The sequence below is a fragment of the Epinephelus fuscoguttatus genome, linkage group LG3 (assembly GCF_011397635.1).
Source record: "Epinephelus fuscoguttatus linkage group LG3, E.fuscoguttatus.final_Chr_v1".
Classification (NCBI taxonomy): Eukaryota; Metazoa; Chordata; class Actinopteri; order Perciformes; family Serranidae; genus Epinephelus; species Epinephelus fuscoguttatus.
This window is the reverse complement of record NC_064754.1, coordinates 934460-952263: the sequence shown is the minus strand read 5'-3', so window position 1 is coordinate 952263 and position 17804 is coordinate 934460. Positions and strand designations below refer to the sequence as shown.

The 17804-nt window shown below is 45.2% G+C and overlaps 1 protein-coding gene across 3 annotated transcripts; it reads right to left on the bottom strand.

Moving 5' to 3' along the window:
* Positions 1–1433: 1433 nt before the first annotated feature.
* spast (spastin) lies at positions 1434–14250 on the bottom strand. 3 transcript variants are annotated; one of them, XM_049571166.1, is made up of 17 exons: positions 13866–14250; positions 7923–8006; positions 7642–7725; positions 6807–6881; positions 6458–6606; positions 6210–6340; positions 5508–5601; positions 5061–5135; positions 4632–4703; positions 4335–4488; positions 4042–4133; positions 3865–3944; positions 3539–3581; positions 3359–3438; positions 3148–3218; positions 2036–2076; positions 1434–1798 (listed from the first exon to the last, which is right to left on the bottom strand). In XM_049571166.1, exons 1-17 carry the CDS (start codon positions 14182–14184, stop codon positions 1673–1675), a joined length of 1770 nt encoding a protein of 589 aa, XP_049427123.1. In that variant the 5' UTR covers positions 14185–14250; the 3' UTR covers positions 1434–1672. The 3 variants fall into 3 exon arrangements, with proteins under 3 accessions (XP_049427123.1, XP_049427125.1, XP_049427124.1); XM_049571168.1 differs by having other exon boundaries at positions 4413–4488; XM_049571167.1 differs by having other exon boundaries at positions 6458–6603.
* Positions 14251–17804: the final 3554 nt, after the last annotated feature.

Below are 17804 nucleotides of genomic sequence, written 5' to 3'. Positions count from 1 at the left end.
TGTGTGTGTGTGTGTGTGTGCTTTAACCTGCAGGTGGCACCTTGTACGGTAGCCTCGGCCACCTGTGTGTGTGAATGTGTGTGTGACTGTGTGAATGTGACTCGTCGTGTGGCAGCACTTTGGTTTCAGGATCAGCAGATGGATTTGTTTTTGGTTCAGCTGTTGTTAAAATCACAGACGTTTGGTTCGTTCACACCACAAACAAACCGCACCAGAGTCTGTTTGGAGGCGGAGCCAGACCCACCTTTTCGAGTGGTCTCGGGTTGGTTGATTGGTCCGCACCAGGGTTGGACTGACAGATTTCAGCCCAAACCAACTGCACTAACAAACAGACGAACGCTGAACGCTCCTTCACATGTTAATGTCATGTATTGATATGTCTGACCTGATTCTTTTTCTCTGTGGAGCTGATGCAGGTCTACCTGAGAACCTCCCTCACGTGGTCATGTGACCTCTAGCATCTGATAAATGCCCCACCAGGCAGCGCTGCGCTCACCTCCATTTTGTCTTCTTCGCTCCTTTCTTTTGTTAGATTCATTTGACAGTAAACTTTATTTGACTCAGCAAACTTTGTTGACTCCTCTGTGTTGCTCCCTCGAGCCGGGGCGTAACTGTTAAACTGTATCCTGTAGCCTGCTTCCTGTCATGTGACCAGGTCAGACATACAGAGTGTCTCCTGGGTTTCACATTAAACGTGTTCGAACTCTAACAGCTGTGTTGTTGCAGTAAACAACAACAGACACAACTAAAGCAGATAAATATACACTGTGACACTGAATAAGTCAAATGAAGAAAAAATTGAGTCTTCATCACATTTAAAATCACTTAAAAATGAACTGTAATTAACTCAAAGTGCTACTCCCTGATCGGCACGGTACATTAAACATTAGCATGCTATTAACATCATGTCAGATCAGCAGCTGTGTCTCACTGAGGCTTCAGGGCGAGAGGCTCACTGCTGCCTCAAGCAAATTGCTCCTGACGCAAGAAGTCCACGTTCCTTCGCTTCACTTCAAAGCCAGCGAGACGGAGAGGAGGTGCTCATTAGCATAGATTAGCATATACCTACAGACACACTTTCCAGCAGCCGGTGGTTTAAACTCTCCACAGTCAGAGGGGAGACGGCTTCTTCCACCTCATCCTTCACTTTCTCGTGTGGCAAGTAAACGTCAGTGCTGCTGCCACGTCCTGTCATAGTAATAAACATTAACGATGACTCTTAGCCTCTCTGACGTCCTTTATTGTACAGTTACCTAAACTATTCCCCACAAACATCAAACCACCGATCCATCTCACTGTGAACAAGACCCCGAGACACTTGAACTACCTCGTTTGAGGTGGTCCACCATTTTCTGGAGAACCATGGCCTCAGATTTGGAGGTGCTGACTCTCATCCCGACCGCTTCACACTCAGCTGCAGTCCGACCCAGGTCATACAGAATAAAATAAAAAATAGACAATTCAAATGATGAAATCTTTCAGGCAGCTTTCATCCTCATTGCGTCTTTAAACATTTCACTGAGTTAAAAGAAGAATTTCTTCAACGTCCAGGTAAGAAACAAAATATACAAGAGGAGGTTTCTTTATTTTGTAGAAACATTCGTGCAAAACTACATAAATCGTACACTGTTGATTAAAAACGAGGTTTATCAGAAGTCTGTTTGTGTAGAGTTCAAACAGCTGCAGTGTCTCCGTAGTCTCTGTTCCAGCGGACGTAAAGCTCCAGAGTCTGAGCACCGACGCTTCTCTTAATCTTCTTCAGAGATTCAACAAAGTCTCTGAAACAAATGTTTCGGATCTGTGAAGAAAACAGAAGAATTAACGAAAATATTCACTCAAGTGTCGTATGTTTGTGTTCGCACTGAGGAAATCCGTTACCAAAATAAGAGCATCAGCACTGAAACATTTAAAATCTGTACGGCAACATCTTGATGTTGAAGACCGAAGCAACTTGAGAGGACTCCGAGACTTTGAGGAGTCAGTTCGATTAATAATTAATCAGTGATTGGTCGATCACATAATTACATCATCTCACCTCGCTGGCGTCCATGTTCCTCACTTGTTCTGGACACAACTCTGCAGAAACAGACAAACACACCAACACCAACAAGCAAACACATCAGAACAGCAACATTCTCAGTTCTTAAAACAGCAGATATGAAAGGGTTAAGTTTCATACTTTATAAAACCTTTTTAAGACGACTTGAACGTGTAGAGACTGATGACACTGTACGCTGATGATGTGTCATTATATGTTTGTAGCCCAGATGTCGGCCTCTCTTTCCTTTCAGGTCTCTTTGACATACTTGGTTTCACTCAATAAGCTACAAATATATGAAATAAAAGATATAACCATTGCAACGAGCGCTGACTGGACTCTCCCTCCAGGATTTTGCAATCACAACAATTAACACAAATTCAGCCAATCCAATAAACTCTACCAACTTTGTACCTGGCGACAATCAGGTGTAGCTGGTCCTGCAAATACCATCTTTGCTTAAATTATTGTTAGGTCAAGGTGAGGTCACTCTATAGACCTGTGACCTCACCTGCACATTTCCTTATCTTCCTCTCGACCAAGAGAGATGTCAAAAGTCACTGATTGCTCATAATCATAAGCTCCAAATCTCAGACAGCATCATGACTACTTTTTCACTTGCCCCCAAAAATTCTTTGCAAAAAAGCACCTATAAACATCACAACATGCACAACTGTTTTTTAGAAATGCTGCAGTGAAATCAGGGGTTCATGCCGCAACAGTCCTCTTCTGCGGTGATGTGGGCACTGTGTCGGACCGTCGTGGTTCAGAGGGAGCTCCTGGTCCAGCTGGTAGGAGGCCCCGGGGCAGACCCAGAACACACTGGAGGGATTATAGATCTCATCTGGTCTGGGAACACCTCGGGGTCCTCCAGGAGGAGCCGGAAAGTGTTGCTGGGGAGAGGGACGTCTGGGGGACTGTACTCGGCCCCGGATAAGAGGAGGATGAAAATGGATGAAGGGATGAATAATCCCAAACAGTACCAATAGACTGACGGGTAATAACCTATCAGGACCACCTGAGTGCCTCATTTCGTTCACCTTGCTCACCTGAATCCTTTTCAGGTCTGATATTTTTACACACACACTGATTCAAAAACGGTATCTCACCTCTGATTGGTCCCAGGGAGGCGTCTTTAGCCAGTGAGGTGAGGTCACTGCCGGAGTAACCCTCCGTCATCCTGAACGATCAGAAACAGAGACAAACATGAAGTTCAGGTGTTTTTAATGTGTGATGGCACAGGTACAGTACACATCCACAGAAGATCAACATCATCTGTGATGTAACGACGTGTTTGATGACGAGGTGTAGAGGGTGCACCTGCTCAGCTGGCGCAGCTCTCTGTGTGTCAGCGGGTTGCTGTGTTTCTCCAACAGGTTCTTCAGCAGCTTGAAGCGCGTCTGACAACGACAGCAGCGTCACGTCAGCCAGACAAACCTGCACAGATTTCATATTTCTATATATTATAATAATATTATATTATTATAGGGATGAACTCACCTCCTCAACTGGCAGAGCGACGTACACGCGCTTAGCAAAACGCCTGCAAACACAAAATGAAAGATGAGTTTGGCTGCTGATGTACAAAATGTAGCTGAACTTCAGGTTCAGTGACGGTGAAGATATTTTAATCAGTCTGAACTTCAAACAGCCGCTCTTCATCTCCTCTGGACTACATGCTGAGGTTCAGCCTCACAAAACGACCACAGCGTCCGTCCACACCTGAACAGTCCTTAAAATGCTCGATAAAAGTGGAAACATCTTTAGCTCGATGACAGCTGGACAACTCCACTTGCTGATCAGGATCATGTGACACTGAATCTGACCTGAGAACGGCCTCGTCCAGCTCCTGAGGCCTGTTGGTGGCTCCCATCACCAAAACCCGGTCATCACCTCCTGACTGGACCTGAACAAGAGTTCATACATCAGTGTTTGTTAGTGTCACACCAAGAAGAGGCACAACGTCAGCTGGGCAAATAAATATATTTCTATGTGTACGTCACCCCGTCAAACTCAATGAGGAATTCAGTCTTGAGGCGTCGGCTGGCGTCGTGCTCGCCCTCCCTCCGTTCACACAGCAGACTGTCCACTTCATCTGGACACACAAACATCACGACTGTCATACATCATCATTAATCACCAGGATGGAAGTCAGAGACGTTAATGAGATCCACCGGCTGCTGCTGAGGTTTGTGGGTATTTAGACACGTCATGAATCATCTGAATAAAATGTGTTCACCTGAATACTGTCACACCTGCTGCCATCAACTTCACACACACACACACACACACACACCCCACTCATGTGCGACCCCCTGCAGTGACTGTACGGCCACCAGGAGTGGCCCACCCACTGATGAAGAGGAGGAGGTACCGATGAAGATGATGGAGGGCTGCAGCTCTCGGGCCACAGAGAACAGAGCTCGAACCAGCTTCTCGCCTTCACCCACCTGCAGACAGACAGACAGACAGACAGATGTCACTGCAGCGCGTCCTTCGTCTCAGCGCTCAGTGATGTCATCGTAAGTTTGGTTAACATGTTTCTCAGAGCGGCGGTACGAAGTGAACTGTTTCCAGATTCACAGCTACTTACGTATTTGGAGGTTAAACTGGCGGCGCTGATGTTGAAGAAGGTGGCGTTGGATTCAGCTGCCACAGCTTTCGCCTGGAGGAGATAAAAGCATCGCACAGATACAGGAAACATTAAAATCCTGAGTGTGTGGCGTCATATGTGTGAATGTTACGATGTGTATTTCCTGGTTCAGACGCTGGTCTTGATGCTACGTATTCATGTTGGACGGATTTTTAAAAAAAAACCAGAATGATTACTACTTGTGAATGTTGAAAATATTAGTGCGATAAAATGTAATCTGATTTAATGATTTTATTTGTTATATGTAAGAATTTATCAAACTAAATTATTAATTTATCATCGACAGGAACAAACGAAGTAAAAACAGCCCTGAAATCAAACCCAGGTCATCAGTGACCTCTGCTGCTTCTTCTGGTTTCTCAGACTCACCAGCATCGTCTTGCCGTTACCAGGCGGGCCGAACAGAAGAAGACCTCTGGCTGGAGTCCGCAGTCCTGTAAACAGCTAGAGAAGAAGAAAATCTGCTGACAGACGTTTAAATCTAAAATCTGGATATTTTTTTTTATTGCTGCATGTTTTTTCATTGTTTGATCTGAAGACGCCAAAACACTTCCTCTAAACTTCAGTAAACTGACAGTTTAGTTTCTTCGTTCTAAAACACTGAACCTTCAATTTGGAAGAATGTAAAACAAAAATAAATAAATAACAAAATCAAAAAGTCTTTAAATTAAAGAACTCAGTAAAATATAAACAGTTGGTTAAAACAACAACAATAAAACGGAAAAAGGTAAAAGGGGTCAAAGGTAAAATAAATCAAATCAATAAAATTTAAAAGCCAGTAAATCTTCATTTCACTGTCGACTGACTTGAACTCACCTCGGGTCTCAGCGCCGGCAGGATGACGATCTCCTGCAGCGCCTGCTTCGCCAAATCCTGACCGGCAACATCCTCGAACCTGACGGATGAACCGCTGAAACAGAAACCATCAACACAACCAGTAAACCAACACAGATACGTGTCAATACCAGTTAACCAATGACAGCATCACGTCACTGCCGCTGACACAGAGTCACAAAGATCCGATGCTTCTCTCTCTGGGCTCTCGGAAACTGTGACGAACTTTTTTAACCCTTTTCCCACAGACACGTTCACCAGCACATCAGGAGAAAGCAGCGTTGTCCACATTCAGCCACAAAGATGTTCCTATTCTGCAGATTCAGACTCGAGCACGCCACGCCCACACAGCCAGAAACTGTTTGCTTCCTGTTCACCTGATTCTCTTCACCTGGAGCTTAGCTGTAAGCACTTCCTGTATTAAAGCTCCGCCCTGTGTTCAGCGTCAGAACTGCAGACCTAGAACTAAGAAGAGGGTCCAACAAGAAGCTCTGTGCTGAGTTTTGGTGTCTGACAAAGATCTGTTAGTCTGACTGGACTTCCTGGGTCAGATTTCACGTCTCACCTGTACCTGAAGATCAGTCAGGTTCAATCAGACCGCCGTCCCTCGGCCTCGACAAGCTCCTAAAACATTTCAGACGGTTTCATAGCGAGTAAAAAGCTCTGTGTAGTTCGTTCTCTCACCTGTCAACGATCTCGTTCAGGATGAGGTTGGCGAGTTTCTCGTCTACGTTTTTCAGGTTCTTTGTGTGTTTCTTCTTCAGCGGCGTCGACGTTGGGGAGCTGACTTTAACGGTGCGGCGACTGGTTCTACCCTGCAGGACCAACACATGAAGTGTTTGTGTTAATGAGCGTGCGACACCACAGCCCTCAGTGCACGTGACCCGCAGCGATGGAGGGCGACCTGGAGTTCACCTTCAAAGTAAACACACCTTACTGTTCCTGTTAGTGTGGGCGGGGCGCCGCTGTGAGCTGAGGTTTGATGAGCGATGGAGGCCTGCCGAGGAGGAGGAGGAGGTCTTTAGTCGGCTGGATGCTGCTGGATTAACGGAGTCTTTCTTCCTCGGGACAGCGCCACCTGCTGACCACACACACACACACACACACACACACACACACAGAGCAGTGTGGACATTTTCACCAACCTGACCAAATGAAGCACCTTTTTTTTCTCCTCCGGAACATGAACATGTTCAACATGTAAAATATCTTTAACAAGTTTCCATGTGACTATGGACGTGTGGTTTGCTGTCGCCTCCTCTAAAGCCGGACAGGACGTACCTGAGCGCAGGTGGGCGTGGTTAGTGCTGTCAGTGTTGATGTCCGTCTGAGCTCTGGACCTGGAGAGCACTGTGGCTAAAACAACAGGAACAAAGGAAAACTGTTCACAGAGTGAAAGAGGAAGAGAAGAAAAGAAAGGATGCAGGTCGAAAATATACCACATAGAGATGCAAAACATGTACTACGGATGCACCGATCTGATATCTGGATCGAATATCAACCCCGATATCATCAAAATAGATGGACTGGGTATCAGAAAATACAACCTATACCTGAGGCGATCCTTTCCCTTTAAATCTACTGTGACGTGAGCTACGTCACACGTCGTGGAGTGAAGGAGAGAATCTGCTGTGTGGAGGTATTTCACACTATTTCACCTGCTGTTGCACAAGTGTTTATTTCTGTTAAAAATAAATAGTTCATCATTGAATTAATCTGTTTAATCTTGTTTCATTTTATCTTAGGAAAGAACTGTGTTGTCATCAATGCCTGATGCCTCTAGTCTTTTCTGTTCTACATGTAAAGGTATATAGCTTTTAGCTCAACCATGGTATCGGATCGGGTATCAGCTGATATTCAAAGCCACAGCATCGGGATCGGAACTGAAAAAGCTGGATCAGTGCAACGCTAACACCTACATAGCGATACAAAACCAAAAACAAAGTGACGCAAAACCACCACAAAGAGACGAAGAGACATAAAACAACCACAAAGTGACACAAACAGAACAGACGCTCTGTCTCTGAGACACCTCTGTTGGACACTGAAACCTGGGTAGAGCTGTGACTGAGCCTGAAGCAGTCCAGTGGACTTTGACCATCAGTGTGAATCTTACCTAAAGACTGCAGTCGGTCTTTCGCCATGATCAGGTTGGTGGTCATCTTGTTCTGCAGCCGTCTGTCTCGCTCATATTTCTCTCCTGGAAAAGAGACAAACAAAATCACATGTAGATACTCAGAGCAGCTGAGATTCAACCTCTCAAAGAAAACCAGCAACAAAATGAAATAAATCAGGATGAAACAAAGTGAGACTCCAGTTACAGCTGTTTACAGTTTTATAAAGTGTAGACGTGTCCTCCCTCCCTCCTGCTGGTCATGGAGGGAACTGTGGACTCACCGCTTCCTGAGATCTGGATGGCGATGCCTTTCTCCAGCTCGCTGATCCCACGCTGGTACCAGCCCACCGCCTGCTGCTTGTCACCTGACAACACATCAGCCAATGACAACGAGCCGCACACTCTGACATCACTCACAGAGGAGCAGTTCGATTCTAGTTCAACACCACAAAGTAAAAGTTAACAGTTAAAGTACGAGGATCAATGATGCAGCAGCGCACGGACTGAACTGTTTCCTACAGCGGAGCAGCAAAGAGAAATATGTGAGGCTTTGGTATTCTTCAACTGGAACTCAGTTTTTCAATAAATGTCTGATGAGTCAACAGTTAATGAAACATGTCCAGTACTGACAGAGAGTGCTGCAGCAGTGAAACAGGAAGTGATGTAACCACTCTGTCCATGCCATCAGTGTCCATACACTGACTGTTTCTGTCTCTGACAGGCTCAGATTGTGATTCTGAGTGTCTGCCAGCATTATGAAAGGATCCCTACAGAGACAGAGCTTTGTGTTTAACCAGAAACAGCCCCAAAATCACTGTCACCAAACCCACCAGACTCCATTTAAACAATCATGTTTTCACATCTAACTGGGTGAATTAAGGGTTAATTTCAACAAAACCAGAGTTGGTGATTGTTGGAGCAGTGGAAAGACAAACAAAGAAGGTTTCTGTGAGTTTTAGTTTGTTTCTGTCGACTTTGAAGTGTGTTTAACGATGATAAGCTGAATAAAAGCCTGTCTCTGTCCGACACACACAGTCCATCAGACACACACAGTCCATCGGACACACACAGTCCATCAGACACACACAGTCCATCTGACACATACAGTCCATCAGACACATACAGTCCATCAGACACACACAGTCCATCAGACACACACAGTCCATCAGACACACACAGTCCATCTGACACATACAGTCCATCTGACACATACAGTCCATCAGACACACACAGTGCATCAGACACATACAGTCCATCTGACACATACAGTCCATCTGACACACACAGTCCATCAGACACATACAGTCCATCTGACACACACAGTCCATCTGACACACACAGTCCATCTGACACACACAGTCCATCTGACACACACAGTCCATCTGACACACACAGTCCATCTGACACACACACAGTCCATCAGACACACACAGTCCATCAGACACACACAGTCCATCAGACACATACAATCCATCAGACACACACAGTCCATCAGACACACACAGTCCATCAGACACATACAGTCCATCTGACACACACAGTCCATCAGACACACACAGTCCATCAGACACACACAGTCCATCTGACACATACAGTCCATCAGACACATACAGTCCATCTGACACACACAGTCCATCAGACACACACAGTCCATCTGACACACACAGTCCATCAGACACATACAATCCATCAGACACACACAGTCCATCAGACACACACAGTCCATCAGACACATACAGTCCATCAGACACATACAGTCCATCTGACACACACAGTCCATCTGACACACACAGTCCATCAGACACACACAGTCCATCTGACACATACAGTCCATCAGACACATACAGTCCATCTGACACACACAGTCCATCAGACACACACAGTCCATCTGACACATACAGTCCATTGGACACACACAGCCCATCGGCAACACACACAGTCCATTGGACACACACAGCCCATCAGACACACACAATCCATCTGACACACACAGTCCATCAGACACATACAGTCCATCAGACACACACAGTCCATCTGACACACACAGTCCATCTGACACACACAGTCCATCAGACACATACAGTCCATCAGACACACACAGTCCATCAGACACACACAGTCCATCAGACACATACAGTCCATCTGACACATACAGTCCATCAGACACATACAGTCCATCTGACACACACAGTCCATCAGACACATACAGTCCATCTGACACATACAGTCCATCTGACACACACAGTCCATCAGACACACACAATCCATCTGACACACACAGTCCATCAGACACATACAGTCCATCAGACACATACAGTCCATCAGACACATACAGTCCATCAGACACACACAGTCCATCTGACACACACAGTCCATCAGACACATACAGTCCATCTGACACACACAGTCCATCAGACACACACAATCCATCTGACACACACAGTCCATCTGACACACACAGTCCATCAGACACATACAGTCCATCAGACACATACAGTCCATTGGACACACACAGTCCATCTGACACACACAGTCCATCAGACACACACAGTCCATCTGACACACACAGTCCATCTGACACACACAGTCCATCAGACACACACAATCCATCTGACACACACAGTCCATCTGACACACACAATCCATCTGACACACACAGTCCATCTGACACACACAGTCCATCAGACACACACAATCCATCTGACACACACAGTCCATCTGACACACACAATCCATCTGACACACACAATCCATCTGACACACACAGTCCATCAGACACACACAATCCATCTGACACACACAGTCCATCTGACACACACAGTCCATCAGACACATACAGTCCATCAGACACACACAGTCCATCTGACACATACAGTCCATCAGACACATACAGTCCATCAGACACATACAGTCCATCAGACACATACAGTCCATTGGACACACACAGTCCATCTGACACACACAGTCCATCAGACACATACAGTCCATCAGACACATACAGTCCATTGGACACACACAGTCCATCAGACACATACAGTCCATCAGACACATACAGTCCATCTGACACACACAGTCCATCAGACACACACAGTCCATTGGACACACACAGTCCATCAGACACATACAGTCCATTGGACACACACAGCCCATCGGCAACACACACAGTCCATTGGACACACACAGCCCATCAGACACACACAATCCATCTGACACACACAGTCCATCAGACACACACAGTCCATCTGACACACACAGTCCATCAGACACACACAGTCCATCTGACACACACAGTCCATCAGACACACACAGTCCATCTGACACACACAGTCCATCAGACACATACAGTCCATCTGACACACACAGTCCATTGGACACACACAGCCCATCGGCAACACACACAGTCCATTGGACACACACAGCCCATCGGCAACACACACAGCCCATCAGACACACACAATCCATCTGACACACACAGTCCATCAGACACACACAGTCCATCAGACACACACAGTCCATCTGACACACACAGTCCATCAGACACATACAGTCCATCTGACACACACAGTCCATTGGACACACACAGCCCATCAGGAACACACACAGTCCATTGGACACACACAGCCCATCAGACACACACAATCCATCTGACACACACAGTCCATCAGACACACACAGTCCATCAGACACATACAGTCCATCAGACACACACAGTCCATCTGACACATACAGTCCATCTGACACATACAGTCCATCTGACACACACAGTCCATCAGACACATACAGTCCATCAGACACACACAGTCCATCAGACACACACAGTCCATCAGACACATACAGTCCATCGGCAACACACACAGTCCATTGGACACACACAGTCCATCAGACACATACAGTCCATCGGCAACACACACAGTCCATTGGACACACACAATCCATCTGACACATACAGTCCATCAGACACACACAGTCCATCAGACACACACAGTCCATCTGACACACACAGTCCATCTGACACATACAGTCCATCAGACACATACAGTCCATCAGACACACACAGTCCATCGGCAACACACACAGTCCATTGGACACACACAGCCCATCAGACACACACAATCCATCTGACACATACAGTCCATCAGACACACACAGCCCATCAGACACACACAATCCATCTGACACATACAGTCCATCAGACACACACAGTCCATCAGACACACACAGTCCATCTGACACACACAGTCCATCAGACACATACAGTCCATCAGACACATACAGTCCATCAGACACATACAGTCCATCAGACACATACAGTCCATCAGACACACACAGTCCATCAGACACACACAGTCCATCAGACACATACAGTCCATCAGACACACACAGTCCATCAGACACACACAGTCCATCAGACACATACAGTCCATCAGACACATACAGTCCATCAGACACATACAGTCCATCAGACACACACAGTCCATCAGACACATACAGTCCATCAGACACACACAGTCCATCAGACACACACAATCCATCTGACACACACAGTCCATCAGACACATACAGTCCATCTGACACACACAGTCCATCAGACACACACAATCCATCTGACACACACAGTCCATCAGACACATACAGTCCATCAGACACACACAGTCCATCAGACACATACAGTCCATCAGACACATACAGTCCATCGGCAACACACACAGTCCATTGGACACACACAGCCCATCGGCAACACACACAGTCCATTGGACACACACAGCCCATCAGACACACACAATCCATCTGACACATACAGTCCATCAGACACACACAGTCCATCAGACACACACAGTCCATCTGACACACACAGTCCATCAGACACATACAGTCCATCAGACACACACAGTCCATCAGACACATACAGTCCATCAGACACACACAGTCCATCTGACACACACAGTCCATCAGACACATACAGTCCATCAGACACACACAGTCCATCAGACACATACAGTCCATCAGACACACACAGTCCATCAGACACATACAGTCCATCTGACACACACAGTCCATCAGACACACACAGTCCATCAGACACACACAGTCCATCAGACACATACAGTCCATCTGACACACACAGTCCATCTGACACACACAGTCCATCAGACACATACAGTCCATCAGACACATACAGTCCATCAGACACACACAGTCCATCAGACACATACAGTCCATCTGACACACACAGTCCATCAGACACACACAGTCCATCTGGCTCTTTTGATCATAAAGGTTGCCGCCCCCTGATTTAGGCGTACAACAATAAATGAAAAATGTTTTTTTTAAAAAAACCAACCACATACTCATTTCCAGATGATCATGTTCTGTCAGAGCCTCAGGACGTCACTGGAGAGGAGCTGAAGGAGCCGACCCCTGACCTGGATGATGCAGCTAAAATCCTGACATGTTTAGACTGTTGACGGCGAAACTAACGTGGCTCCATCTTGTGCAGTACGACAGTCTGACGCCCTGAGGTTCGGACTCACCTCAGACTCTGGGACTGTGGACAACTGTTAGTCATAGTTATTTAGAGATCAAGAAATAATGAGAATAATTAATAGCTGTCTGCTCTTCTCTGCTGACAGGCTTCAGCTCATCAATAATCAATCAGTGATAACACTGTGTGTGTGTGTGTGTGTGTGTGTGTGTGTGTGTGTGTGTGTGTGTGTGTGTGCGCGCGCAATATTTCTTCACCATGTGAAATAATTTCTTGTATTCTGCTTTAATGCCCTGTTTCACTGTGTTTACTTTTGTCTATAATCTGTAATGTGTGTCCTCTGATTCAGCAGTGACAATAAGGCACTGATTAATTGATTGATCGATTAATTGATTGATCGATTGATTGATTGATTGATTGCGACCAGTCCCAATAAAGTCACCTGATCTAAAAACCGCTGTTGCTGTGCTACAACGCTTGTCTCTCTCAGACCAGACTCCATACAGAAATCACCTGGTTTAATTTAGCTCTAAGCAAACACACACAGCTGCCATAAGGAGCCCTGAATGTACCGATACACACCCTTCACGGTGAGTGTTTGCACTCGGGTGCATCACACACATCCAGCAGCGAGTATTTATTGACTTCGAAAGCCCTCAGACATTTCCACCATTCAGCGGAACGACGGTTAAAACGCCTGATTTTCTAACGGAGTTCGGTGTTTTAAATGAGCGTCGGGTACCTTGCTCATCCTCATCGATCCTCAGCGCCGCAGAGATGAACTCGAAGGCCCGCCCGTGGTGGCTCCTGACCCGCTGGCCCCGCTCCGGGCTCCCGCTGCCGCCGGGCTGCTCCGCGGCTCTGACAGCGGCCACGGTGCGGCTCCACAGCCCGCAGAGGAGCGACCGGAGCAGGGACAGCGCGGCCAACAGCGGGGAGGACACGGACCACAGCGCGCCCAGCTTTCCGGTACCGGTAACGGCGGCACCGTCACCGGCGGCGGCTCTGTCCGCCGGCCCCGCGGAGCTGCCGGTCCACTGCCTGCTTCCCCCGGGACTCATTCACGGCCATATCACAGCATCCCGGTCCGGTTCAGCCAGAGAGCCGCTGCTCACCGTTCAGATAAACGGCTGCTGCCGCTTTGTGTTTAGGGACTGTTCGGTACTTGTCAGGCGGGAGAGAGGCGGGTGGGGAGAACAGCAGAAAAAAATAACTGATAATAACTGATAGCCTCACTACTACTAATTAATGATTTTTATATGATAAAAAACAAAAGCTGATCTGTCACTGAGCGTTTGAACGATCCTTTGGGGTCCAGTGAGTGTGAGACAAAATAAAATAAATTAAAAAAAACCTACTTTTTGTTTTTCCCTCCAGGACACAAAAACATGATGGCTGATGAATCCACACTAGAGGGCGCTGTGACATGAAGTTGATATCAAACAGTTGGTCTGACATCCTGCTCAGTTTGGCGAACACAGAAAAGGAGAGGAGATAGTTTCTCATTTTTATGTGTCAGAGTCGGTTTTTTATGTTGGTGTTGTTTTTGTATTAAAAGCTTGTAGGTTATTGGTCATTTAAAAATCAAACACTTTAATATTATATTTATAATAAATTCTTATGAATCAACGGCTTTAATAAAAACTAGATTTTTTTCAGAACAGTAAATTCCTTCATTTTATTTTTATTACAGAGGATGATTCAAACAATCACCTGGTTCAAATTCATGGTTTAAACACAGGGGGCGCTGATGAGCAGGCTGCTGTTACAGAGGTGGTTTTCACTTTACAACTAATTTGGTGATTATATCTTAAAAAACTAAAAAGTTGCACATCATTTTTTCCCCTGAAACCTCATTGATAACGACAGGGACAACTAACCCCCCGAAGCCTCGTCTCCACTGAGCAGTTCAGTTCAGTTCAGTTCAGTTCAGTTCATAGTTTCTGTCTCCACAGTAAAAGTTGTGGATGGTCCCAACAGAAGCGTTCCTTAGCGTCCCCATGTTTGGTCCCCCCTCTGTTGGGGTACCTAGCACACAGATCTGGTACTAAAAGGTGGAGCTAGAAACCCTGCAGTCTGATTGGTCAGTAGAGGACGCTCACTCTGGTTTTATGTAACCTCTGTTCATACATCAGTAAACTACAAGCTGTACACTGACTACTTTAAGTTATATCAAAGTGTCATTTCTATAGTGTTGTCCCATGACAAGATATAATGAAATATTTGCAAAAATGGGAGGGGTGTACTCACTTCTGTGAGATACTGTATATGTGTATGTAGGGTGAATTCGCCTAATGTGGGACACTTAAGCTTAAGCAGGGATAGGTCTTCCCCTAGCAAAAGAAAGTTAATGTAACTGTAGGCTCACACAAGCTGCGATATCACATGATCAAAATTACATGACATCTAAAATGTCCAATCATTTGTTGGGGCGGGGCAGCCCTCAAACAGGAAGCACTCTGTGTAAAGACCACCAAGAGGTTAGTGACATAGTGTTCAGACAAAGCTGATATTAAGGGCATACATTTCTTAAAAAAAACAACAATATTGCTAATTGTTTATCAGAATGTGTTTGTAACATGTTTATGCATCACAAAATATCCTAATGTGGTGTAAATATTCTTAATATTTAGAATTTCAGTCAAAATTCCTACTGTCCCACTTTAGGAAACATGTCTCCCTAAAGTGGGACAGTATGGTTTGCCTCATGTGGGACAGCTCCAAATGTGCTTCTGTTAGGCAAAACTGTGTGTAGTTGAATATACTGAGCAATAGCATAGGTTGTTTACATGATTTTATTGTTATAATGCATTATTTGGCATATTTTAAATAAAGAGCAAACATTTTTTTTAATAACTGGGAGTTGCTGTATCGTTGTATCAAATGCTAAAATGGTTTAGGAGTTTTTTGTTTCTAACTATTGACTTTTTTTTAATAATGTTAATGATAAATGTTTAAATTCAGAAGTTAGCACAGGATATCACATTATTGATTAATTAAATGGAATGTATTTCAGATCACAATGGCAAAGGCGAGTAAGGCAGGGAGATGAAATGAGGGAAAGAAAAAAAGAAAGAAGGGAAAGAAAGCTCAACCACTGGAGGGAAGACAGAATGAGGGGAGCCATAGCAGAGGTCAGAGAGATTGCTGGGGCTGGTGGAGTCCCACAGCTGAGGTTGCAGGGCCTGGAATGTCCCAAAATCCATGCTACAACGCAGAGTTAAAGGCATGTAGACGACTATGGAATAAAACATGGAGCACTATTACAACCTTATCTATTTTATTTGCTGTTGTTTGATTTGCCATTAACAGCAATAACATTAAAGGTTATTTTAGTAAACAGACATGTTTGAAAATTAGCATTTATTATGTGCATTAAGGTAGTCTCGCCACCAGACAATCAGAGATCTCCGCCTCCTGATAGTCTGGGGACACTCCTTTCTAAAGTGTGTTTAACACACCGGCGAAAACAGCCGGCAACAAAGCAACGCCTCTTGCATTTTTGAAAAGGACACGCCTTCTCGGAAATGTGCGCTCCTCCTTTTCTCGTCCGCAAGGAAACAAACACACAGAGAGCTTGAAAATGGATGCTGAGAGATTTAACTCCGTTTTATCAAACGTGTGCTCATCCATGAAGAAAATATTTTTTCCAGCGGATGTCTTAGTTACAACATGATTGAGCTAACTGGAGTAGTTTCATGTTGTATCCGACAACGGGAGGCTTTTAACAGATGACATCCTGATGTTAGCTTTGCTGCTGCTGTTAGCTGTCCCTGTCAGCTGCAGCCACTGATGCTTTCTAGACATCGTGATTTCCCAAAACTGAATAAATACCACACATAGCAACACAAAACTGCTTTGCTAGCTCAATCATGTTGTAACTAAGATATCCGCTGGAAAAGATATTTTTTTCACGGACCGTTTAATGAGTTATTACCTATTACAGACACTGCTAACGGCTAACAGGGCTAACAGCTAACGGTTAGCCCAGCTAAACGTGCACACAGAAATAGTAATGTTTGTTCAATCATTGTGTTTATAGACTTTACAAACATCGGATTAGTCCAAACGGTGATACAGTGATGTGAAAAATGTGACATATAGGCTATATATAGAGCTAAAAGCTCTGCTGGTTTTCTACCCGGAAGTATTTGTAAACAACAAGGCGATTCCCTCTATAGTCCGGCCGGACGGATGAGTCATGGCCTTGTAAAAGATTATGTTTGTTTCTTTTAGTTGGCGAGATTGTGTCGCCGCAAACGCGACAAACATCCACTGAACTTTGACGGCGTTTTCTGCGAGCACGGCTGAGCCATTTTGTACCGCTACACGTGTTTCTAGTGGGACTATGTTTATGAGCACAAGAGTTCAGCGAGCCACCGAAGGACCGCCCTGCAGATTTACTACTGGTTCTGCAACGTAGGGAGTTTTTTTAAACTCTGAAATTGTATCCGCCCATCTAAACACAAAATCAGGGAGAAAGTCATCAGTCTTTAGTTAAGCAAAGCATCTAAAGACTGACTTGTGAGTCTACATTAAGGTGACTTTTAAACAGATCTTTCAGTGTCCCACATTAGGAAATGCTGACTGCCCGAGACAACTTGGCAATCAGAACTTTGATATGTATAGCATTTCTTTTAGGAATGTAATATCAGTATTTTTTCTTTTGAATTAATTAGAT